Source organism: Phyllobates terribilis, unplaced genomic scaffold, assembly GCF_046119375.1.
Source record: "Phyllobates terribilis strain yellow unplaced genomic scaffold, ASM4611937v1 Scaffold_9__5_contigs__length_417890890, whole genome shotgun sequence".
NCBI classification, from domain to species: Eukaryota; Metazoa; Chordata; class Amphibia; order Anura; family Dendrobatidae; genus Phyllobates; species Phyllobates terribilis.
Genome location: NW_027362769.1, coordinates 399,863,075 through 399,889,351, shown reverse-complemented (window position 1 = coordinate 399,889,351; position 26,277 = coordinate 399,863,075). Strand labels below are relative to the sequence as shown.

The 26,277-nt window shown below is 50.7% G+C and overlaps 1 protein-coding gene across 1 annotated transcript in view; it reads left to right on the top strand.

Moving 5' to 3' along the window:
* LOC141161429 (RING finger protein 112-like) overlaps positions 1–26,277 on the top strand; it is a 45,813-nt gene that overhangs the window by 5,431 nt on the left and 14,105 nt on the right. Inside the window, exons 4-6 of the mRNA XM_073646238.1 lie at positions 19,996–20,100; positions 20,521–20,571; positions 20,919–20,975. Coding sequence (XP_073502339.1) covers positions 19,996–20,100; positions 20,521–20,571; positions 20,919–20,975 — 213 coding nt within the window. The remainder of the gene's footprint in view (positions 1–19,995; positions 20,101–20,520; positions 20,572–20,918; positions 20,976–26,277) is intronic.

Below are 26,277 nucleotides of genomic sequence, written 5' to 3'. Positions count from 1 at the left end.
GCCACACAAGGCCCCTGGATTCAGGTTCAGGACTGGCCACACAAGGACCAGGAGTTCAGGCTCAGGACTGGCCGCACAAGGACCATGGGTTCAGATTCAGGACTGGCTGCACAAGGACCAAGAGTTCAGGCCCAGGACTGGCCGCACAAGGAGCAGGGGATCAGATTCAGGACAGGCTGCACAAGGACCAGGGGATCAGATTCAGGAATGGCCGCAGAGGGACCAGGGGTTCAGATTCAGGACTGGCCACACAAGGACCAGGGGTTCAGGTTCAGGACTGGCCACACAAGGCCCCTGGGTTCAGGTTCAGGACTGGCTTTACAAGGACCAGGGGTTCAGGTTCAGGACTGGCCACACAAGGACCAGGGGTTCAGGTTCAGGACTGGCCTCATAAGGACCAGGAGTTCAGTTTCAGGACTGGCCGCACAAGGACCAGGGGTTCAGATTCAGGACTGGTCACACAAGGACCAGGGGTTCATGTTCAGGACTGGCCACACAAGTCCCCTGGGTTCAGGTTCAGGACTGGCCACACAAGGACCAGGGGTTCCGGTTGAGAACTGGCTGCACAAGGACCAGGGGATCAGATTCAGGACTGGTCGCACAAGGACCAGGGGTTCAGGTTCAGGACTGGCCACACAAGGCCCCTGGGTTCAGGTTCAGGACTGGCCACACAGGGACCAGGGGTTCAGGTTCAGGACTGGCCGCACAAGGACCAGGGGTTCAGGTTCAGGACTGGCCACACAAGGACAAGGCGTTCAGGTTCAGGACTGGCCACACAAGGACCAGGGGTTCAGGTTTAGGACTGGCCACACAAGGACCAGGGGTTCAGGTTCAGGACTGGCCACACAAGGACAAGGCATTCAGGTTCAGGACTGGCCACACAAGGACCAGGGGTTCAGGCCCAGGACTGGCCGCACAAGGACCAGGGGTGGTTCAGATTCAAGACTGGCCGCACAAGGACCAGGGGTTCAGATTCAGGACTGGCTGCACAAGGACCAGGGGATCAGATTTAGGACTGGCTGCACAAAGACCAGGGGTTGAGGCCCAGGACTAGCCACACAAGTAGCAGGGGATCAGATTCAGGACTGGTCGCACAAGGACCAGGGGTTCAGGTTCAGGACTGGCCACACAAGGCCCCTGGGTTCAGGACTGGCCACACAGGGACCAGGGGTTCAAGTTCAGGACTGGCCGCACAAGGACCAGGGGTTCAGGTTCAGGACTGGCCACACAAAGACAAGGCGTTCAGGTTCAGGACTGGCCACACAAGGACCAGGGGTTCAGGTTTAGGACTGGCCACACAAGGACCAGGGGTTCAGGTTCAGGACTGGCCACACAAGGACAAGGCATTCAGGTTCAGGACTGGCCACACAAGGACCAGGGGTTCAGGCCCAGGACTGGCCGCACAAGGACCAGGGGTGGTTCAGATTCAAGACTGGCCGCACAAGGACCAGGGGTTCAGATTCAGGACTGGCTGCACAAGGACCAGGGGATCAGATTTAGGACTGGCTGCACAAAGACCAGGGGTTGAGGCCCACGACTAGCCACACAAGTAGCAGGGGATTAAATTCAGGACTGGCTGCGCAAGGACAAGGGGTTCAGGCCCAGGACTGGCCACACAAGGACCAGGGGTTCAGATTCAGGACTGGCCGCACAAGGACAAGGCGTTCAGATTCAGGACTGGCTGCACAGGGACCAGGGGTTCAGATTCAGGACTGACTGCACAAAGACCAAGGGTTCAGGCCCAGGACTGGCCACACAAGTAGCAGGGGATTAGATTCAGGACTGGCTGCACAAGGACCAGGGGTTCAGATTCAGAAATGGCCACACAAGGACTAGGGGTTCAGATTCAGGACTGGCCTCACAAGGACCAGGAGTTCAGGCCCCCCAGGGCTGGCCGCACAAGGAGCAGGGGATGAGATTCAGGACTGGCCACACAAGGACCAGGGGATCAGATTCAGGAATGGCCGCACAAGGACCAGGGGTTCAGATTCAGTACTGGCTGCACAAGGACCAGGGGTTCAGGTTCAGGACTGGCCACACAAGGCCCCTGGGTTCAGGTTCAGGACTGGCCACACAAGGACCAGGGGTTCAGGTTCAGGACTGGCCACATAAGGACCAAGAGTTCAGATTCAGGGCTGGCCGCCCAAGGACCAGGGGTTCAGATTCAGGACTGGTCGCACACGGACCAGGGGTTCAGGTTGAGGACTGGTCGCACAAGGACCAGGGTTTCAGGTTCAGGACTGGCCACACAAGGCCCCTGGGTTCAGGTTCAGGACTGCCAACACAAGGACCAGGGGTTCAGGCTCAGGACTGGTCGCACAAGGACCAGGGGTTCAGGTTCATGACTGGCCACACAAGGCCCCTGGGTTCAGATTCAGGACTGGCCACACAAGGACCAGGGGTTCAGGCTCAGGACTGGCCACACAAGGAGCAGGGGTTCAGATTCAGGACTGGCCGCACAAGGACCAGGACTTCAGGCCCAGGACTGGCCGCACAAGGAGCAGGGGATCAGATTCAAGACAGGCTGCACAAGTACCAGGGGATCAGATTCAGGAATGGCCGCACAAGGACCAGGGGTTCAGATTCAGGACTGGCCGCACAAGGACCAGGGGTTCAGGTTCAGGACTGGCCACACAAGGCCCCTGGGTTCAGGTTCAGGACTGGCCATACAAGGACCAGGGGTTCAGGTTCAGGACTGGCCACACAAGGACCAGGGGTTCAGGTTCAGGACTGGCCACATAAGGACCAGGAGTTCAGATTCAGGACTGGCCGCACAAGGACCAGGGGTTCAGATTCAGGACTGGTCGCACAAGGACCAGGGGTTCATGTTCAGGACTGGCCACACAAGGCCCCTGGGTTCAGGTTCAGGACTGGCCACACAAGGACCAGGGGTTCCGGTTGAGGACTGGCTGCACAAGGACCAGCGGATCAGATTCAGGACTGGCCACACAAGGACCAGGGGTTCAGGTTCAGGACTGGTCGCACAAGGACCAGGGGTTCAGGTTCAGGACTGGCCACACAAGGCCCCTGAGTTCAGGTTCAGGACTGGCCACACAAGGACCAGGGCTTCAGGTTCAGGACTGGCCGCACAAGGACCAAGGGTTCAGGTTCAGGACTGGCCACACAAGGACAAGGCGTTCAGGTTGAGGACTAGCCACACAAGGACCAGGGGTTCAGGTTCAGGACTGGCCGCACAAGGACCAGGGGTTCAGGTTCAGGACTGGCCACACAAGGCCCCGGGGTTCAGGTTCAGGAATGGCCGCACAAGGACCAGGGGTTCAGATTCAGGACTGGCCGCACAAGGACCAGGGGTTCAAGTTCAGGACTGGCCACACAAGGCCCCTGGGTTCAGGTTCAGGACTGGCCATACAAGGAACAGGGGTTCAGGTTCATGACTGGCCACACAAGGACCAGGGTTTCAGGTTCAGGACTGGCCGCATAAGGACCAGGAGTTCAGATTCAGGACTGGCCGCACAAGGACCAGGGGTTCAGATTCAGGACTGGTCGCACAAGGGCCAGGGGTTCATGTTCAGGACTGGTCACACAAGGCCCCTGGGTTCAGGTTCAGGACTGGCCACACAAGGCCCAGGGGCTCCGGTTGAGGACTGGCTGCACAAGGACTAGGGGATCAGATTCAGGACTGGTCGCACAAGGACCAGGGGTTCAGGTTCAGGACAGGCCGTACAAGGACCAGGGGTTCAGGCCCAGGACTGGCCGCACAAGAACCAGGGGTTCAGGCCCAGGACAGGCCGCACAAGAACCAGGGGTTCAGGCCCAGGACAGGCTCCACAAGGACCAGGGGTTCAGGCCCAGGACTGGCCGCACAAGGACCAGGGGTTCAGGCCCAGGACAGGCCGCACAAGAACCAGGGGTTCAGGCCCAGGACTGGCCGCACAAGGACCAGGGGTTCAGGCCCAGGACTTGCCGCACAAGGACCAGGGGTTCAGATTCAGGACTGGCTGCACAAGGACCAGGGGATCAGATTCAGAACTGGCTGCACAAGGACCAGGGGTTCAGGTCCAGGACTGGCCGCACAAGGTCCAGGGGTTCAGATTCAGGACTAGCCGCACAAGGACCAGGGGTTCAGATTCAGGACTGGCTGCACAAGTAGCAGGGGATCAGATTTAGGACTGGCTGCACAAGGACCAGGGGATCAGATTTAGGACTGGCTGCACAAAGACGAGGGGTTCAGGCCCAGGACTGGCCACACAAGTAGCAGGGGATTAAATTCAGGACTGGCTGCGCAAGGACCTGGGGTTCAGGCCCAGGACTGGCCACACAAGGACCAGGGATTCAGATTCAGGACTGGCCGCACAAGGACCAGGGGTTCAGATTCAGGACTGGCTGCACAGGGACCAGGGGTTCAGATTCAGGACTGGCTGCACAAAGACCAAGGGTTCAGGCCCAGGACTGGCCACACAAGTAGAAGGGGATTAGATTCAGGACTGGCTGCACTAGGACCAGGGGTTCAGATTCAGGAATGGCCACACAAGGACTAGGGGTTCAGATTCAGGACTGGCCGCACAAGGACCAGGAGTTCAGGCCCAGGGCTGGTCGCACAAGGAGCAGGGGATGAGATTCAGGACTGGCCACGCAAGGACCAGGGGATCAGATTCAGGAATGGCCGCACAAGGACCAGGGGTTCAGATTCAGTAATGGTCGCACAAGGACCAGGGGTTCAGATTCAGGACTGGCCACACAAGGACCAGGGGTTCAGGTTCAGGACTGGCCACACAAGGCCCCTGGGTTCAGGCTCAGGACTGGCCACACAAGGACCAGGGGTTCAGGCTCAGGACTGGTCGCACAAGGACCAGGGGTTCAGGTTCAGGACTGGCCACACAAGGCCCCTGGGTTCAGGTTCAGGACTGGCCACACAAGGACCAGGGGTTCAGGCTCAGGACTGGCCGCACAAGGACCATGGGTTCAGATTCAGGACTGGCCGCACAAGGACCAGGACTTCAGGCCCAGGACTGGCCGCACAAGGAGCAGGGGATCAGATTCAGGACAGGCTGCACAAGGACCAGGGGATCAGATTCAGGAATGGCCGCACAAGGACCAGGGGTTCAGATTCAGGACTGGCCGCACAAGGACCAGGGGTTCAGGTTCAGGACTGGCCACACAAGGACCAGGGGTTCAGATTCAGGACTGGCTGCACAAGGACCAGGGGATCAGATTTAGGACTGGCTGCACAAAGACCAGGGGTTCAGGCTCAGGACTGGCCACACAAGTAGCAGGGGATTAAATTCAGGACTGGCTGCACAAGGACCAGGGGTTCAGGCCCAGGACAGGCCACACAAGGACCAGGGGTTCAGATTCAGGACTGGCCGCACAAAGACCAGGGGTTCAGATTCAGGACTGGCTGCACAGGGACCAGGGGTTCAGATTCAGGACTGGCTGCACAAAGACCAAGGGTTCAGGCCCAGGACTGGCCACAAAAGTAGCAGGGGATTAGATTCAGGACTGGCTGCACAAGGACCAGGGGATCAGATTCAGGAATGGCCACACAAGGACTAGGGGTTCAGATTCAGGACTGGCCGCACAAAGACCAGGAGTTCAGGCCCAGGGCTAGCCGCACAAGGAGCAGGGGATGAGATTCAGGACTGGCTGCACAAGGACCAGGGGTTCAGGTTCAGGACTGGCCACACAAGGCCCCTGGGTTCAGGTTCAGGACTGGCCACACAAGGACCAGGGGTTCAGGTTCAGGACTGGCCACATAAGGACCAAGAGTTCAGATTCAGGGCTGGCCGCCCAAGGACCAGGGGTTCAGATTCAGGACTGGCCGCACACGGACCAGGGGTTCAGGTTGAGGACTGGTCGCACAAGGACCAGGGTTTCAGGTTCAGGACTGGCCACACAAGGCCCCTGGGTTCAGGTTCAGGACTGCCAACACAAGGACCAGGGGTTCAGGCTCAGGACTGGTCGCACAAGGACCAGGGGTTCAGGTTCATGACTGGCCACACAAGGCCCCTGGGTTCAGATTCAGGACTGGCCACACAAGGACCAGGGGTTCAGGCTCAGGACTGGCCACACAAGGAGCAGGGGTTCAGATTCAGGACTGGCCGCACAAGGACCAGGACTTCAGGCCCAGGACTGGCCGCACAAGGAGCAGGGGATCAGATTCAAGACAGGCTGCACAAGGACCAGGGGATCAGATTCAGGAATGGCCGCACAAGGACCAGGGGTTCAGATTCAGGACTGGCCGCACAAGGACCAGGGGTTCAGGTTCAGGACTGGCCACACAAGGCCCCTGGGTTCAGGTTCAGGACTGGCCATACAAGGACCAGGGGTTCAGGTTCAGGACTGGCCACACAAGGACCAGGGGTTCAGGTTCAGGACTGGCCGCATAAGGACCAGGAGTTCAGATTCAGGACTGGCCGCACAAGGACCAGGGGTTCAGATTCAGGACTGGTCGCACAAGGACCAGGGGTTCATGTTCAGGACTGGCCACACAACGCCCCTGGGTTCAGGTTCAGGACTGGCCACACAAGGACCAGGGGTTCCGGTTGAGGACTGGCTGCACAAGGACCAGGGGATCAGATTCAGGACTGGTCGCACAAGGACCAGGGGTTCAGGTTCAGGACTGGCCACACAAGGACCAGGGCTTCAGGTTCAGGACTGGCCGCACAAGGACCAAGGGTTCAGGTTCAGGACTGGCCACACAAGGACAAGGCGTTCAGGTTGAGGACTAGCCACACAAGGACCAGGGGTTCAGGTTCAGGACTGGCCGCACAAGGACCAGGGGTTCAGGTTCAGGACTGGCCACACAAGGCCCCGGGGTTCAGGTTTAGGAATGGCCGCACAAGGACCAGGGGTTCAGATTCAGGACTGGCCGCACAAGGACCAGGGGTTCAAGTTCAGGACTGGCCACACAAGGCTCCTGGGTTCAGGTTCAGGACTGGCCATACAAGGAACAGGGGTTCAGGTTCATGACTGGCCACACAAGGACCAGGGTTTCAGGTTCAGGACTGGCCGCATAAGGACCAGGAGTTCAGATTCAGGACTGGCCGCACAAGGACCAGGGGTTCAGATTCAGGACTGGTCGCACAAGGGCCAGGGGTTCATGTTCAGGACTGGCCACACAAGGCCCCTGGGTTCAGGTTCAGGACTGGCCACACAAGGCCCAGGGGCTCCGTTTGAGGACTGGCTGCACAAGGACCAGGGGATCAGATTCAGGACTGGTCGCACAAGGACCAGGGGTTCAGGTTCAGGACTGGCCACACAAGGCCCCTGGGGTCAGGTTCAGGACTGGCCACACAAGGACCAGGGGCTCAGGTTCAGGACTGGCCACACAAGGACAAGGCGTTCAGGTTCAGGACTGGCCACACAAGGACCAGGGGTTCAGGTTCAGGACTGGCCGCACAAGGACCAGGGGTTCATTTTCAGGACTGGCCACACAAGGCCACGGGGTTCAGGTTCAGGAATGGCCGCACAAGGACCAGGGGTTCAGATTCAGGACTGGCCGCACAAGGACCAGGAGTTCAGGCCCAGGACTGGCCGCACAAGGAGCAGGGGATCAGATTCAGGACTGGCCGTACTAGGCCCCTGGGTTCAAGTTCAGGACTGGCCACACAAGGACTAGTGGTTCCGGTTCAGGACTGGCCACACAAGGACCAGGGGTTCAGGTTCAGGACTGGCCACACAAGGACCAGGGGTTCAGGTTCAGGACTGGCCACACAAGGCCCCGGGGTTCAGGTTCAGGTTCAGGACTGGCCACACCACTCTGCATCGGGGCCCCCTCCTGCACTCCCCGCTCCACCAGCGCTGCAGCTTAATTGCCGGCACCTCAGATATGGCCGCGCGCAGTGCGCTTTGCGTCTGTGTCTGGTAGTAATGATAATGACACTACCAGACACAGCTGCACAGCGCACTGTGCGCGGCCATATCTGAAGTCCTAGCAATCTAGCAGCGCCAGAGAGAGGTCCTGTACAGATGCTGGGGGAGCGACCCGGGCCCAGACAGCGAGGGGGGGCCCCTGATGGTCCAGGGTCCTGATGGTGAGTGAGCCCCCCTGATAATCTAGGGCATGTCTGTGACGGCCATCAGACTCGCCGGCAGCCCTGCGCGGTCACATGAGGAGCTGGACAGGACACAGGCCGGGGGCAGGTGAGTGAGGCTTGTCGCCAACTTCCCCAAACCACATATTAAATATATTTCTAATGTGGGTGTGTATGTCAGTGTGTATGACAGAGTTTATATATTTATGTCTGTTTTATATGTTTTTAAGAATGTGTTCAAATATGTATGTATGTCTGTATGTGTACATATCTGTATATCTGTTTGTGTATGTGCATGTCTGCGTATCGTATGTGTGCATATCTGTGTACCATGTGCATGGGTGTGCATGTCTGCATACTGTGTGTGTGCATGTCTGCATACTGTGTGTGTATGTGCATGTCTGCGTATTGTATGTGTGCATATCTGTGTACCATGTGCATGTGTGTGCATGTCTGCATACTGTGTGTGTGTATGTCTGCATACTGTGTGTGTGCATGTCTGCATACTGTGTGTGTGTATGTCTGCATACTGTGTGTGCATGTCTGCATACTGTGTGTGTGTATGTCTGCATACTGTGTGTGCATGTCTGCATACTGTGTGTGTGTATGTCTGCATACTGTGTGTGCATGTCTGCGTATTGTGTGTGTATGTCTGCATACTGTGTGTGTGCATGTCTGCATACTGTGTGTGTATGTCTGCATACTGTGTGTGTATGTCTGCATACTGTGTGTGTGTGTGTGTGTGTATGTCTGCGTACTGTGTGTGTGTGTGTATGTCGGCATACTGTGTGTGTGTATGTCTGCATACTGTGTGTGCATGTCTATGTACTGTGTGTGTATGTCTCCATACTGTGTGTGTGTATGTCTGCATACTGTGTGTGCATGTCTGTGTACTGTGTGTGTGTATGTCTGCATACTGTGTGTGTATGTCTGCGTACTGTGTGTGTATGTCTGAATACTGTGTGTGTGTATGTCTGCGTACTGTGTGTGTGCATGTCTGCGTACTGTGTGTGTGCATGTCTGCATACTGTGTGTGTGTGTATGTCTGCGTACTGTGTGTGTATGTCTGCGTACTGTGTGTGTATGTCTGCGTACGGTGTGTGTATGTCTCCTTACTGTGTGTGTATGTCTGCATACTGTGTGTGTGTATGTCTGCGTACTGTGTGTGTGCATGTCTGCGTACTGTGTGTGTGCATGTCTGCATACTGTGTGTGTGTGTATGTCTGCGTACTGTGTGTGTGCATGTCTGCGTACTGTGTGTGTGCATGTCTGCGTACTGTGTGTGTGCATGTCTGCATACTGTGTGTGTATGTCTGCGTACTGTGTGTGTGTGCATGTCTGCATACTGTGTGTGTGCATATCTGCATACTGTGTGTGTGCATGTCTGCATACTGTGTGTGTATGTCTGCGTACTGTGTGTGTGTGTATGTCTGCATACTGAGTGTGTATGTCTGCATACTGTGTGTGTGTATGTCTGCATACTGTGTGTGTATGTCTGCGTACTGTGTGTGTGTGTATGTCTGCATACTGTGTGTGTGCATGTCTGCGTACTGTGTGTGTGCATGTCTGCGTACTGTGTGTGTGCATGTCTGCATACTGTGTGTGTATGTCTGCGTACTGTGTGTGTGTGCATGTCTGCATACTGTGTGTGTGCATATCTGCATACTGTGTGTGTGCATGTCTGCATACTGTGTGTGTATGTCTGCGTACTGTGTGTGTGTGTATGTCTGCATACTGAGTGTGTATGTCTGCATACTGTGTGTGTGTATGTCTGCATACTGTGTGTGTATGTCTGCGTACTGTGTGTGTGTGTATGTCTGCATACTGTGTGTGTGCATGTCTGCATACTGTGTGCGTATGTCTGCATACTGTGTGTGTGTGTATGTCTGCATACTGTGTGTGTGTATGTCTGCATACTGTGTGTGTGTATGTCTGCGTACTGTGTGTGTATGTCTGCGTACTGTGTGTGTGCATGTCTGCATACTGTGTGTGTATGTCTGCATACTGTGTGTGTATCTCTGCATACTGTGTGTGTGTGTATGTCTGAGTACTGTGTGTGTGTATGTCTGCATACTGTGTGTGTGCATGTCTGCATACTGTGTGTGTGTATGTCTGCATACTGTGTGTGTGCATGTCTGCATACTGTGTGTGTGTATGTCTGCGTACTGTGTGTGTGCATGTCTGCATACTGTGTGTGTGTGTATGTCTGTGTACTGTGTGTGTGCATTTTTGCGTACTGTGTGTGTGTGTATGTCTGTATACTGTGTGTGTGTGTCTGCGTCCTATGTGTGTATGTCTGCATACTGTGTGTGTACATATCTGCATACTGTGTGTATGTATGTCTGCGTACTGTGTGTGTGCATGTCTGCGTACTGTGTGCGTGTACATGTCTGTGTACTGTGTGTGTGTGCATGTCTGCATACTCTGTGTGTGTGCATGTCTGTGTACTGTGTGTGAATTTATGTCTGTGTACTGTGTGTATGTCTGCGTACTGTGTGTATGTCTGCATACTGTGTGTGTGTATGTCTGCGTACTGTGTGTGTATGTCTGCCTACTGTGTGTGTATGTCTGCATACTGTGTGTGTGTGTATGTCTGCGTACTGTGTGTATGTCTGCATACTGTGTGTGTGTGTGTGTATGTCTGCATACTGTGTGTGTATGTTTGCATACTGTGTGTGTGTGTATGTCTGCGTACTGTGTGTGTATGTCTGCGTACTGTGTGTGTGCATGTCTGCGTACTGTGTGTGTGCATGTCTGTGTACTGTGTGTGTGTGTATGTCTGCGTACTGTTTGTGTGTATGTCTGCGTACTGTGTGTGTGCATGTCTGTGTACTGTGTGTGTGTGCATGTCTGTGTACTGTGTGTGTATGTCTGCATACTGTTTGTGTGTATGTCTGCATACTGTGTGTCTATATCTGCGTACTGTGTGTGTGTATGTCTGCGTACTGTGTGTGTATGTCTGCATACTGTGTGTCTATATCTGCGTACTGTGTGTGTGTATGTCTGCATACTGTGTGTGTATGTCTGCATACTGTTTGTGTGTATGTCTGCATACTGTGTGTCTATATCTGCGTACTGTGTGTGTGTATGTCTGCGTACTGTGTGTGTATGTCTGCAAACTGTGTGTGTATGTCTGCATACTGTGTGTGTATGTCTGCGTACTGTGTGTGCATGTCTGCGTACTGTGTGTGTGTATGTCTGCGTACTGTGTGTGTGTATGTCTGCGTACTGTGTGTGTGTGCATGTCTGCGTACTGTTTGTGTGTATGTCTGCGTACTGTGTGTGTGCATGTCTGCGTACTGTGTGTGTGTGCATGTCTGCGTACTGTTTGTGTGTATGTTTGCGTACTGTGTGTGTGCATGTCTGTGTACTGTGTGTATGTGTGCATGTCTGCGTACTGTTTGTGTGTATGTCTGCGTACTGTGTGTGTGCATGTCTGCATTCTGTGTGTGTATGTCTGCGTACTGTGTGTATGTCTGCATACTGTGTACTGTGTGTGTATGTCTGCGTACTGTGTGTGTGTGTATGTCGGCATAATGTGTGTGTGTGTGTATGTCTGCGTACTGAGTGTGTATGTCGGCATACTGTGAGTGTGTGTGTATGTCTGCGTACTGTGTGTGTATGTCGGCATACTGTGTGTGTGTGTGTGTATGTCGGCATACTGTGTGTGTGTGTATGTCTGCGTACTGTGTGTGTGTATGCCGCATACTGTGTGTGTGCATGTCTGCGTACTGTGTGTGTGTATGTCGGCATACTGTGTGTGTGTATGTCTGCGTACTGTGTGTGTGTATGTCGGCATACTGTGTGTGTGTGTATGTCTGCGTACTGTGTGTGTGTATGTCGGCATACCGCGTGTGTGTGTATGTCTGCGTACTGTGTGTGTATGTCGGCATACTGTGTGTTTTTGTGTGTATATGTCTGCGTACTGTGTGTGTGTGTATGTCGGCATACTGTGTGTGTGTGTGTATGTCTGCGTACTGTGTGTGTGTGTATCTGCATACTGTGTGTGTGCATGTCTGCATACTGTGTGTGTGTATGTCGGCATAGTGTGTATGTGTGTGTATGTCTGCGTACTGTGTGTGTGTGTATCTGCATACTGTGTGTGTGCATGTCTGCATACTGTGTGTGTGTATGTCTGCGTACTGTGTGTGTATGTCTGCGTACTGTGTGTGTGCATGTCTGCGTACTGTGTGTGTGTGTATGTCGGCATACTGTGTGTGTGTATGTCGGCATACTGTGTGTGTGTGCATGTCTGCATACTGTGTGTGTCTGCGTACTATGTGTGTATGTCTGCGTACTGTATGTGTGTGTGTGTGTGTATGTCGGCATACTGTGTGTGTACATATCTGCATACTGTGTGTATGTATGTCTGCGTACTGTGTGTGTGTGCATGTCTGCGTACAGTGTGCGTGTACATGTCTGTGTACTGTGTGTGTGTGCATGTCTGCATACTGTGTGTGTATGTCTGCGTACTGTGTGTGTATGTCTGCATACTGCGTGTGTGCATGTCTGCATACTGTGTGTGTGTGTCTGTGTACTATGTGTGTATGTCTGCGTACTGTGTGTGTGCATGTCTGCATACTGTGTGTGTGCCTGTCTGCATACTGTGTGTGCATGTCTGCGTACTGTGTGTGTATGTCTGCGTACTGTGTGTGTATGTCTGCGTACTGTGTGTGTGCATGTCTGCGTACAGTGTGTGTATGTCTGCGTACTGTGTGTGTGTATGTCTGCGTACTGTGTGTGTATGTCTGCGTACTGTGTGTGTGCATGTTTGCATACTGTGTGTGTGTATGTCTGCATACTGTGTGTGTATGTCTGTGTACTGTGTGTGCATGTTTGCGTACTGTGTGTGTGCATGTCTGCGTACTGTGTGTGTGTGTGTATGTCTGCATACTGTGTGTATGTCTGCGTACTATGTGTGTATGTCTGCATACTGTGTGTGTACATATCTGCATACTGTGTGTGTGTATGTCTGCGTACTATGTGTGTATGTCTACATACTGTGTGTGTATATATCTGCATACTGTGTGTGTGTATGTCTGCGTACTATGTGTGTATGTCTGCATACTGTGTGTGTATATATCTGCATACTGTGTGTGTATGTCTGCGTACTATGTGCATGTGCATGTCTGTGTACTGTGTGTGTGTATGTCTGCGTACTGTGTGTGTATGTCTGCATACTGTGTGTGTGTGTATGTCTGCGTACTATGTGCGTGTGCATGTCTATGTACTGTGTGTATGTATGTCTGCGTACTGTGTGTGTGTATGTCTGCGTACTATGTGTGTATATCTGCATACTGTGTGTGTGTATGTCGGCATACTGTGTGTGTGTATGTCTGCGTACTGTGTGTGTATGTCTGCATACTGTGTGTGTGTGTATGTCTGTATACTGTGTGTGTGCATGTCTGCGTACTGTGTGTGTATGTCAGCGTACTGTGTGTGTATGTCTGCGTACCATGTGTGTATGTCTGCATACTGTGTGTGTACATATCTGCATACTGTGTGTGTGTATGTCGGCATACTGTGTGTGTGTATGTCTGCGTACTGTGTGTGTATGTCTGCATACTGTGTGTGTGTGTATGTCTGTATACTGTGTGTGTGCATGTCTGCGTACTGTGTATGTATGTCTGCGTACTGTGTGTGTGTATGTCTGCGTACTATGTGTGTATGTCTGCATACTGTGTGTGTATATATCTGCATACTGTGTGTGTGTATGTCTGCGTACTATGTGTGTATGTCTGCATACTGTGTGTGTATATATCTGCATACTGTGTCTGTATGTCTGCGTACTGTGTGTGTGCATGTCTGTGTACTATGTGCGTGTGCATGTCTGTGTACTGTGTGTGTGTATGTCTGCGTACTGTGTGTGTATGTCTGCATACTGTGTGTGTGTGTATGTCTGCGTACTATGTGCGTGTGCATGTCTGTGTACTGTGTGTTTGTATGTCTGCGTACTGTGTGTGTGTATGTCGGCATACTGTGTGTGTGTGTATGTCTGCGTACTGTGTATGTCTGCGTACTGTGTGTATGTCTGCATACTGTGTGTGTGTATGTCTGCGTACTGTGTGTGTATGTCTGCGTACTGTGTGTGTGTATGTCTGCGTACTGTGTGTATGTCTGCATACTTTGTGTGTGTATGTCTGCGTACTGTATGTGTATGTCTGCATACTGTGTGTGTGTATGTCTGCGTACTGTGTGTGTATGTCTGCATACTGTGTATGTCTGTGCACTGTGTGTGTGTGTGTATGTCTGCATACTGTGTGTGTGTATGTCTGCGTACTGTGTGTGTATGTCTGCATACTGTGTATGTCTGTGCACTGTGTGTGTGTGTGCATGTCTGCATACTGTGTGTGTGTGTATGTCTGCGTACTGTGTGTGTATGTCTGCATACTGTGTATGTCTGTGCACTGTGTGTGTGTGTGCATGTCTGCATACTGTGTGTGTATGTCTGCATACTGTGTGTGTGTATGTCTGCGTACTGTGTCTGTATGTCTGCATACTGTGTATGTCTGTGCACTGTGTGTGTGTGTGCATGTCTGCATACTGTGTGTGTGTGTATGTCTGCGTACTGTATGTGTATGTCTGCATACTGTGTGTGTGTATGTCTGCGTACTGTGTGTGTATGTCTGCATACTGTGTATGTCTGTGCACTGTGTGTGTGTGTGCGTGTCTGCATACTGTGTGTGTATGTCTGCATACTGTGTGTGTGTATGTCTGCGTACTGTGTGTGTATGTCTGCATACTGTGTATGTCTGTGCACTGTGTGTGTGTGTGCATGTCTGCATACTGTGTGTGTGTGTATGTCTGCGTACTGTGTGTGTATGTCTGCATACTGTGTGTGTGTGTATGTCTGTGTACTGTGTTTGTGTGCATGTCTGCGTACTGTTTGTGTGTATGTCTGCGTACTGTGTGTGTGTGCATGTCTGCGTACTGTGTGTTTGTGTGCAAGTCTGTGTACTGTGTGTGTGTGTATGTCTGTGTACTGTGTGTATGTATGTCTGCATACTGTGTGTGTGCATGTCTGTGTACTGTGTGTATGTGTGCATGTCTGTGTACTGTGTGTATGTGTGCATGTCTGCATACTGTGTGTGTGTGTGTATGTCTGCGTACTTTGTGTATGTCTGCATACTGTGTGTGTGCATGTCTGTGTACTGTGTGTATGTGTGCATGTCTGCGTACTGTGCGTGTGTGTATGTCGGCATACTGTGTGTGCTTGTCTGCGTACTGTGTGTGTATGTCTGCGTACTGTGTGTGTATACCTGCGTACTGTGTGTGTGTGTATGTCGGCATACTGTGTGTGTGTGTATGTCTGCGTACTGTGTGTGTGCATGTCTGCGTACTGTTTGTGTGTATGTCTGCGTACTGTGTGTGTGTGCATGTCTGTGTACTGTGTGTATGTGTACATGTCTGCATACTGTGTGTCTGTGTATGTCTGCATACTGTGTGTGTGTGTATGTCTGCATACTGTGTGTATGTCTGTGTACTGTGTGTGTATGTCTGTGTACTGTGTGTGTGTATGTCGGCATACTGTGTGTGTGTGTGTGTATGTCTGCATACTGTGTACTGTGTGTGCATGTCTGTGTACTGTGTGTGTATGTCTGCGTACTGTGTGTGTGTATGTCGGCAAACTGTGTGTGTGCGTGTGTATGTCTGCGTACTGTGTGTGTATGTCGGCATACTGTGTGTGTGTGTGTGTGTATGTCTGCGTACTGTGTGTGTGTATGTCGGCATACTGTGTGTGTGTGTATGTCTGCGTACTGTGTGTGTGTGTGAATGTCGGCATACTGTGTGTATGTGTGTATGTCGGCATACTGTGTGTGTATGTCTGCATACTGTGTGTGTGTATGTCTGCATATTGTGTGTGTATGTCTGCATACTGTGTGTGTGTATGTCTGCATACTGTGAGTGTGTATGTCTGCATACTGTGTGTGTATGTCTGCGTACTGTGTGTGCATGTCTGTGTACTGTGTGTGTGTGTATGTCGGCATACTGTGAGTGTGTGTGTATGTCTGCGTACTGTGTGTGTGTGTGTATGTCGGCATACTGTGAGTGTGTGTATGTCGGCATACTGTGAGTGTGTGTGTGTATGTCGGCATACTGTGTGTGTATGTCTGCGTACTGTGTGTGTGTGTATGTCGGCATACTGTGAGTGTGTGTGTGTATGTCTGCGTACTGTGTGTGTGTGTGTATGTCTGCGTACTGTGTGTGTGTGTGTATGTCTGCATACTGTGTGTGTGTGTGTATGTCTGCGTACTGTGTGTATGTCTGCGAACTGTGTGTGTGTGTATGTCGGCATACTGTGTGTGTGTGTGTATGTCTGCGAACTGTGTGTGTGTGTATGTCGGCATACTGTGTGTGTGTGTGTATGTCTGCGTACTGTGTGTGTATGTCGGCATACTGTGTGTGTGTGTGTGTGTATGTCTGCGTACTGTGTGTGTGTGTGTATGTTGGCATACTGTGAGTGTGTATGGTTGCGTACTGTGTGTGCATGTCTGCATACTGTGTGTGTATGTTGGCATACTGTGTGTGTGTATGTCTGCGTACTGTGTGTGTATGTATGCATACTGTGAGTGTGTATGTCTGCGTACTGTGTGTGTATGTCGGCATACTGTGTGTGTGTATGTCTGCATACTGTGTGTGTATGTCTGCATACTGTGTGTGTGTATGTCTGCATACTGTGTGTGTATGTCTGCATACTGTGAGTGTGTATGTCTGCATACTGTGTGTGTATGTCTGCGTACTGTGTGTGTGTGTATGTCTGCATACTGTGTGTGTGTATGTCTGCATACTGTGTGTGTGTATGTCTGCATACTGTGTGTGTATGTCTGCATACTGTGTGTGTGTATGTCTGCATACTGTGTGTGTATGTCTGCATACTGTGTGTGTGTATGTCTGCATACTGTGTGTGTGTATGTCTGCATATTGTGTGTGTATGTCTGCATACTGTGTGTGTGTATGTCTGCATACTGTGAGTGTGTATGTCTGCATACTGTGTGTGTATGTCTGCGTACTGTGTGTGTGTGTATGTCTGCATACTGTGTGTTTGTATGTCTGCATACTGTGTGTGTATGTCTGCGTACTGTGTGTGTGTATGTCTGCATACTGTGAGTGTGTATGTCTGCATACTGTGTGTGTATGTCTGCGTACTGTGTGTGTGTATGTCTGCATACTGTGTGTGTGTATGTCTGCGTACTGTGTGTGTATGTCGGCATACTGTGTGTGTGTATGTCTGCATACTGTGTGTGTATGTCTGCATACTGTGTGTGTGTATGTCTGCATACTGTGTGTGTATGTCTGCGTACTGTGTGTGTGTGTATGTCTGCATACTGTGTGTGTGTGTATGTCTGCATACTGTGTGTGTGTGTATGTCTGCATACTGTGTGTGTGCATGTCTGCATACTGTGAGTGTGTATGTCTGCATACTGTGTGTGTGTATGTCTGCGTACTGTGTGTGTATGTCGGCATACTGTGTGTGTGTATGTCTGCATACTGTGTGTGTATGTCTGCATACTGTGTGTGTATGTCTGCATACTGTGTGTGTGTATGTCTGCATACTGTGAGTGTGTATGTCTGCATACTGTGTGTGTATGTCTGCGTACTGTGTGTGTGTGTATGTCGGCATACTGTGTGTGTGTGTGTGACGCGCCCCTGGGCCTGTGTCGCGCTGCGTTGCGCACGCGGGAGCTTACCCGGAGCCAGATCTCTTGAGGGTTGTAGTCTCGTGGCGGTGATCCGGTCCGTGCCCAGGGAGTCAGACTAAGTGGCGGTATATTAGCAGTAGATGTAGGACGACTACGCCACCCGTTGAGTACAGCTATGGAGCTGCTGCTGCAGGGCAGACCGCTGAGGCCGGTGGTAGGATTGTGCAGCGTGATAGTATAACCCCCAACGGGAGGGGTATGGCCTCAGTGCAGCCGACGTGGATGATGGGGGTAGCAGGAACCACTCGGAGATGGTACGGTGTAGTTCAGGGTCTTTACTGGTGACAACGATAGACCCTCCCGGAGTACTGGCTAGCGATTGGGGCCTGGTCAGTCCTTGAGCAGATGGGATCTCCCCTGGCCAGGCGGAGTTGTAGGCCTCCCAAACTAACGATACTCTTCTGGCTACCTTGCTAGAAGCGGGTATAAGTAGCCCACGTCCCTGAGTGTACCGTGTGGTGCTCACCCGTATGGCCGGTGACTCGGGGCCTTCTAGTAGCTTCCGCTCCACGACGGCGGTGCTGGTCCCACGCGTGTGACCGTGCCTTCGGGTTTCTGGGCCAGAGGACCTGCAATCCCCTGCCGGTCGGTTTCTGCTGCTGGATAGGAGTTAGTCCCCACAGCCTCGGACTCCGGGTCCGGTAAGAAATCTTCTCAGTCAGGGCGAGCTGCCAGCCCCTGACTCCTTGTAACACTGCTCCCACAGAGCTCCTGTTGTTTCTTCCCATAGCTGCTTCTCTTCTCTGTCTCTACTTCTGGCATGGCCCAGGAGCTGGGCCCAGCCGGAGCCACAGCTCCCTGTCAGCCCTCCTGGCTGAACTCTTCCCCTGAACTCTCTAACCCTGCCTCAGCCCTAGGTTTATATAGGGGAAGTTCTTCCCCTCCCAGGACTGGGCAGGAGGTGTGGCATGCATAGGATCCCTGACCAAGAGACCTCCCACCTGCTCTCAGACATAACATTGCCGTTACTGTGGAAACCAGACCCCTGGGGTGCCACATGTGCATGTCTGCGTACTATGTGTGTATGTCGGCATACTGTGTGAGTGTATGTCTGCGTACTGTGTGTGTGTGTGTATGTCTGTGTACTGTGTGTGTGTATGTCTGCGTACTGTGTGTGTGTGCATGTTTGCATATGTGAAGGATGAGGGGGCAGGCTGGGTCCTGTGTTGTAAACCTATATTTCTCCGCTGTATCTCTGCATCATGAATGCTGGTATGTGTTAAAGGGGCCACTGAGACTCTTTCACCCGGGGCCCAGAAAAACCTGGAGCCGGCCCTGCTGACACTCTCTCCCATCATTCCTCCTCTGCGTCTGACGCAGCGGGGTGATGACGCTCCACACTGTGTCAGACAGTGGAGCTGGCAGCTGCTGAAGTGATGAGAGAGACGCTCTGCAGAGACTGAAGCAGCAGGGAATGAGGAGCGGTAAGTATGCATTTATAAATCAGTGAGTACTGATAAAACTGGAGGATGAGGCTGCATTTTACCCTATGGGGGGAGCTACATTTTACCCTATGGGGAGCTGCATTTTACCCTATGGGGGGGGTGCTGCATTTTACCCTATGGGGGGCTGCATTTTACCCTATGGGGGGGGGAGCTGCATTTTACCCTATGGGGGGCTGCATTTTACCCTATGGGGGGCTGCATTTTACCCTATGGGGGGGAGCTGCATTTTACCCTATGGGGGGCTGCATTTTACCCTATGGGGGGGGAGCTGCATTTTACCCTATGGGGAGTGCATTATACTGTGTGGAGGACCATGGGGAGTGTATTATACTGTGTGGAGTACCATGGGGAGTGTATTATAATGTGTGGAGGACCATGAGGAGTGTATTATACTGTGTGGAGGACCATGGGGAGTGTGAAGGTTTGTGTGGGGGCCATTATACTGTATATAGGCCCATTATCCAGTATGGAGGGCTGCGTGGGAGTCACAGTTGGGGATCATACTGTTTTGGGGTCACCATACTTTGCATTGGGAGTGGAAGTGGGGTACAGTAGGGTCATCATATTGTGCATGTGGAGGAATTCACCATGGGGGTATCATACTGTGTTTGGGGGACACTTTTGCTGGCATCATACTTTATGGGGGCAATGAAAGAGGAATCTAGGGCTTCAGCGTGAGGAACATTACTATGTAAAGGATGTAAAGTTGTGAGATCTGCTCTTCTGTGACCCCGACAATTATTTACATTTTTTTGGGAGGGGGGCCAATTTGAACTTCTGCTATGGGGCCCCATGATTCCTATGTACGCCCCCTGTCCTCGGTGTTGATGTTACGCTTCTTTCTCCTCTGTACAGATGGCCGTATTCATCCTGGACACAGAGGGTTCACTAGACATCGAAAGTGATAGGGAGACCTGTGTGAAGATCTCCGCCCTGTCCATGCTCCTCAGCTCCTACCTGGTATGTGGCTTACACATCTCACAGATCATTATTCCTTCTGTCCTGGTCATTTGGGTGGGATTGTCAATCATGATACACAAATACAGACAGGTCTAAATCTCTCATGTAGGGCAACAAATCATTTTTTTGTTTTAGCTCAGAGATTGTTCAGACCACAGTTGCACGGCCGATCCAATGCAAAGAACATGGATGGAGTTTTTGTAGACACTACGATAAGGATTTAGCATCAGTTTTCAGATTTCTACATTTACATCATTGCATGTATCACTTCTTCTCCAATATACGTACGGGCTGATGTCACTTCATGTACCGCCTAAGGCAGCTATAGGGTAGACGTCTTGGTGCTGGATGGTGGAGGGTGATGGAGCGTCCATCGTCTTCTTGGACATCTTCTGATGTAACGTTTGTTTGCGTCCTCAGATCTTCAATGTCAGTGCAAGCCTGAAAACGACGGAGCTGGATTATCTGGAGGTACTCTCCCCATCCCTCACCTGTCCCGCTGCGCAGTCCTGATCTGACCTGGTTGTCTTCCTAAATTCTGTCTTCACTGGGCTATTTCCAGCTTCTTCCAACACTCACCATCTTTGGCTCCTCTAGCGCTAACTAGATTCTGCAACGTCACAAAATGGCCCAGTGACGAATGGATCAAAGAGCATGACGAGGTCAAAGAAGGGACAATTGAGGTCTGGATAAGAATACTTTTTTTATCCCTTTGCTGGACCTTTAGTATTCAAAAATTTAGCAGCCGGCCCACATTTTTCTGGATTATGCAGAAGCAAATTGTATGAAGTTGAGACGTGTTTCTGTGTTTTTTTCAGATGTATCTCCATGTCTCGGAGGTCACGGGAGACTTCTTCGGTCTACAATATTTACAGGTGACCTCCTCTCTGTGTCGTTCTCTCCACAAATTCTTACCAAACTTCTAGATTTGCTGGTTGTGTAGGTTGCGAGTCCTCAGTTATTGTTACTGGTCTTTTTTGGCCTATATCAATGAAACAAACTTAGTGACACCATTGGCCTACCTTCTATCTACAGCTTCTTCCCACCACCCTTCAGCCATAACCCAAAATCGTAACCACAAATTTTTATCATTCATGTTGCTGACATTTCTGGTTGAGTCTCTGGTTTCTCTTATATCCGCTCTGGATCCTATTGAGATGAGGCACAACAGCTAAGGTCGACCATTGTAAGGCTGGGTAGTTGTCTTCTTCACCAGAAATCTAGGGTCAACAAGCAACAAACAACTCGAAGGTCACCATGCCTAAATATTATTATTATTTATTACTATAGCGCCATTTATTCCATGGCACTTTACATGTTAAAAAGAGGGGTATACATACAAAAACAATTACAATAATCTTGAACAAAATGTGTCAGCGACTGGTACAGGAGGAGCGAGGACCCTGCCCGCGAGGGCTCACAGTCTACAAGGGATGGGTGAGGATACAGTAGGTGAGGGTAGAGCTGGTCGTGCAGCGGTATGGTGGAGCGAGGACCCTGCCCGCGAGGGCTCACAGTCTACAAGGGATGGGTGAGGATACAGTAGGTGAGGGTAGAGCTGGTCGTGCAGCGGTATGGTGGAGCGAGGACCCTGCCCGCGAGGGCTCACAATCTACAAGGGATGGGTGAGGGTACAGTAGGTGAGGGTAGAGCTGGTCGTGCAGCGGTATGGTGGAGCGAGGACCCTGCCCGCGAGGGCTCACAATCTACAAGGGATGGGTGAGGATACAGTAGGTGAGGGTAGAGCTGGTCGTGCAGCGGTATGGTGGAGCGGTGGTTACTGCAGGTTGTAGACTTGTCGGAAGAGATGGGTCTTCAGGCTCCTTTTGAAGGTTTCCACGGTAGACGAGAGTCTGATGTGTTGGGGTAGAGCATTCCAGAGTAGGGGGAAGCACGGGAGAAATCTTGTATGCGATTGTGGGAAGAGGAAATAAGAGGGGAGGAGAGAAGGAGATCTTGTGAGGATCGAAGGCTGTGTGCAGGTACAGTTGTGCTCAAAAGTTTACATATCCCGGCAGAATTTTTCCTTTCTTGGCCTCGTTTCAGAGATTATGAATGATAACAAAACAACTTTTTCTCCCCTCATGGTTATTGGTTGGGTGAAGCCATTTATTGTCAAACTACTGTGTTTTCTCTTTTTAAATCTTAATGACAACCAAAAACATCCAAATGACCCTGATCAAAAGTTCACATACCCCAGTTCTTAATACCGTGTTATTGCCCCCTCTAACATCAATGACAGCTTGAAGTCTTTTGTGGTAGTTGTGGATGAGGTTCTTTATCTTCTCAGATGGTAAAGCTGCCCATTCTTCTTGGCAAAAAGCCTCCAGTTCCTGTAAATTCCTGGGCTGTCTAGCATCAACTGTGCGCTCGAGATCTCCCCAGAGTGGCTCAATGATATTGAGGTCAGGAGACTGAGATGGCCACTCCTGAACCTTCACTTTGTTCTGCTGTAGCCAATGACAGGTCGACTTGGCCTTGTGTTTTGGATCGTTGTCATGTTGGAACGTCCAAGTACGTCCCATGCGCAGCTTCCGGGCTGATGAGTGCAAATATAATGCCCCAGAGCTGGGTATTACATTAGTGTGTTATCAGAATGCTGAATATTGTATATGTGCCTTTAATGTTATGTACTGTCACTATGACCCAGCACTTATGACACTAGTTCAATAAGTAAATAGTTAATTCTCCACATCAGAACAAGTTTTAGTCAGATCAGATTTAGATGGGCCACCACCGACATTGCGACCAGGGGACCGCATAGAAGATCTGACCCATGCCCGGCGTCTCGACCCTGCGCTCCGGTGCCTGTTACACAAATTTGCCTCCAGTATTTGCTGATAACATGCTGCACTCATGTTTCCTTCAACTTTTACCAAGTTTCCTGTGCCTTTGTAGCTCAGACATCCCCAAAACATCAGCGATTCACCTCCGTGCTTTACTGTAGGAATGGTGTTTCTTTCATCATAGGCCTTGTTGACCTTTCTCCAAATGTAACGTTTATGGTTGTGGCCAAAAAGTTCAATTTTGGTCTCTTCACTCCAAATTACCTTGTTCCAGTAGTTTTGAGGCTTGTCTCTGTGCTGTTTGGCGTATTGTAGGCGAGATACTTTGTGGCATTTGCGCAGTAATGGCTTTCTTCTGGCTACTTGACCACGCAGCCCATTTTTCTTCAGGTGCCTCCTTATTGTGCATCTTGAAACAGCCACACCGCTAGCTTTCAGACAGTCCTGAATTTCAGCTGATGTTATTTGTGGGTTTTTCTTTGCATACCAAACTATTTTCCTGGCAGTTGTGGCCGAATTTTTTGTTGGTCTACCTGACCGTGGTTTGGTTTTTACAGAGCCCCTGATTTTCCATTTCTTAATCACAGTTTGAACGCTGCTGACTGGCATTATCATTTCCTTGGATATTTTTTTGTATCCGATTCCTGTGTTATACAGTTCAACTACCTTTTCCCATAGATCCATTGACAATTCTTTTGCATTCCCCATGACTTACAATCCAGAAATGTCAGTGGCTGGATGAAAGATGCAAGAGTCTGTCTGGATCCCATAAACTCACTCAGCTTTTATGCACACCCACTGATTACAAACAAACAGGTCACAGGTGAGGATGTTACCTTTAGTAGCCATTCAAACCCATTTGTGTCAAATTCTGTACATACTATCAGGCCAAAATCACCAGGGTATGTGAACTTTTGATCAGGGTCATTTGAATGTTTTTGGTTGTCATTAAGATTTAAAAAGAGAAAAACACAGTAGTTTGACAATAAATGGTTTCACCAAACCAATAACCTTGAGCGGAGAAAAAGGTTTTTTGTTATCATTCATATTCTCTGAAACAAGGCAGAAAGGAAAAAATCTGCCGGGGTATGTCAACTTTTGAGCACAACTGTATGTACTAGGTCACAGATGTATGGAGGAGACAGGTTGTGGATGGCTTTGTATGCCATGCATAGGCGCATTATAATGAGGGCAATCTGGGCTACCACCCAAGACCCGGGGTTCCGGGGGGGACCAATGCAAAGTTGGCCTCATTATAATGTTTTGTGCGCCATGCCTCCGATGCGGGCCCTGAGCTGTTCCCCCAGCAGCTGTGCACAGATAACAGACACGGCCCTGTGCGTGGCCGTGTCTGCTGATGTGACATCACACAGTGTGCGCCCGGCCTGCACTGCTGCTTACCACCAGAGACAAGCTGGGGGATGGTGAGTGACCGCTTCCCAATGTACTCCCTGTGTGTCTGTGTGCATGCATGATATGTCTGTTTATATGTATTTTTCTGTATGTCTTCAAATATGTTTAGGCCTGTATGTGTTTTTATATATGTCTATATATGTGTGTGTGTGTGCATACTATACCCAGGGAGCTACATGCGGCCATACACTGTACCCAGGGAGCTACGTGCGGCCTCATACTATACCCAGGGAGCTATGTGCGGCCCCTTACTGTACCCAGGGAGCTATGTGTGGTCTCATACTATACCCAGAGAGCTACGTGCGACCTCATACTATACCCAAGGAGCTACATATCGCCTCATACTACACCCAGGGAGCTAGATGCGGTCTCATACTATACCCAGAGAGCTATATGCGGCCTCATACTGTACCCAGGGAGCTACGTGCGGCCTCATACTATACCCAGGGAGCTACATGCGGCCCCATACTATACCCAGGGAGCTACATGCGGCCCCATACTGTACCCAGGGAGCTATGTGTGGCCTCATACTATACCCAGGGAGCTACGTGCGACCTCATACTATACCCTGGGAGCTACATGCTTCCCTATACTGTACCCAGGGAGCTATGTGTGGCCTCATACTATTCCCAGGGAGCTACGTGCGACCTCATACTATACCCAGGGAGCTACAAGCGGTCCCATACTGTACCCAGGGAGCTACGTGCGGCCTCATACTGTACTTAGTGAGCTACGTGCGGCCTCATACTATACCCAGGGAGCTACGTGCGGCCTCATACTATACCCAGGGAGCTACATGCGGCCCTATACTGTACCCAGGGAGCTATGTGTGACCTCATACTGTACCCAGGGAGCTACATGCGGCCCCATACTGTACCCAGGGAGCTACATGCGGCCTCATACTGTACCTAGTGAGCTACGTGCGGCCTTATACTACACTATATGTACTACATACTATACTATACACTACCGTTCAAAAGTTTGGGGTCATTTAGAAATATCATTATTTTTGAAAGAAAAGCACATTTTTTTTCAATGAAGGTAACATTAAATGAATCAGAAATCCACTCTATACATTGTTAATGTGGTCAATGACTATTCTAGCTGCAAACGTCTTGTTTTTATTGCAATATCTACATAGGTGTATAGAGGCCCATTCCCAACAACCCCCACTCTAGTGTTTTAATGGTACATTGTGTTTGCTAACTGTGTAAGAAGCTAATGGATGTTTAGAAAACCCTAGAAAACCCTTGCACAAGTATGTTACCCAGCTGAAAACGGTTTGGCTGATTTGAGAAGCTATAACATTGACCTTCCTTTGAGCTAGTTGAGAATCTGCAGCATTACATTTGTTTGTTCTATGAAACTCTCAAAATGGCCAGAAAAAGAGAACTTTCATGTGAAACTCGACAGTCTATTCTTGTTCTTAGAAGTGAAGGCTATTCCATGCGAGAAATCACCAAGAAACTGAAGATTTCCTACAACGGTGTGTACTACTCCCTTCAGAGGAGAGCACAAACAGGCTCTAACCAGAGTAGAAAGTGAAGTGGAGGCCCCGCAGCACAACTGAGCAACAAGACAAGTACATTAGAGTCTCTAGTGTGAGAAATCGATGCCTCACAGCTCCTCAACCGGCCGCTTCATTAAATAGTACACGCAAAAAGCCAGTGTCAACGTCTACAGTGAAGAGGCGACTCCGGGATGCTGGCCTTCAGGGCAAAGTGGCCAAGAAAAAGCCATATCTGAGACTGGCTAATAAAAGGAAAAGATTAATATGGGCAAAAGAACACAGACATTGGACAGAGGAAGATTGGAAAAAAGTTTTATGGACAGACGAATCAAAGTTTGAGGTGTTTGGATCACACAGAAGAACATTTGTGAGACGCAGAACAACTGAAAAGATGCTGGAAGAGTGCCTGACGCCATCTGTCAAGCATGGTGGAGGTAATGTGATGGTCTGGGGTTGCTTTGATGCTGG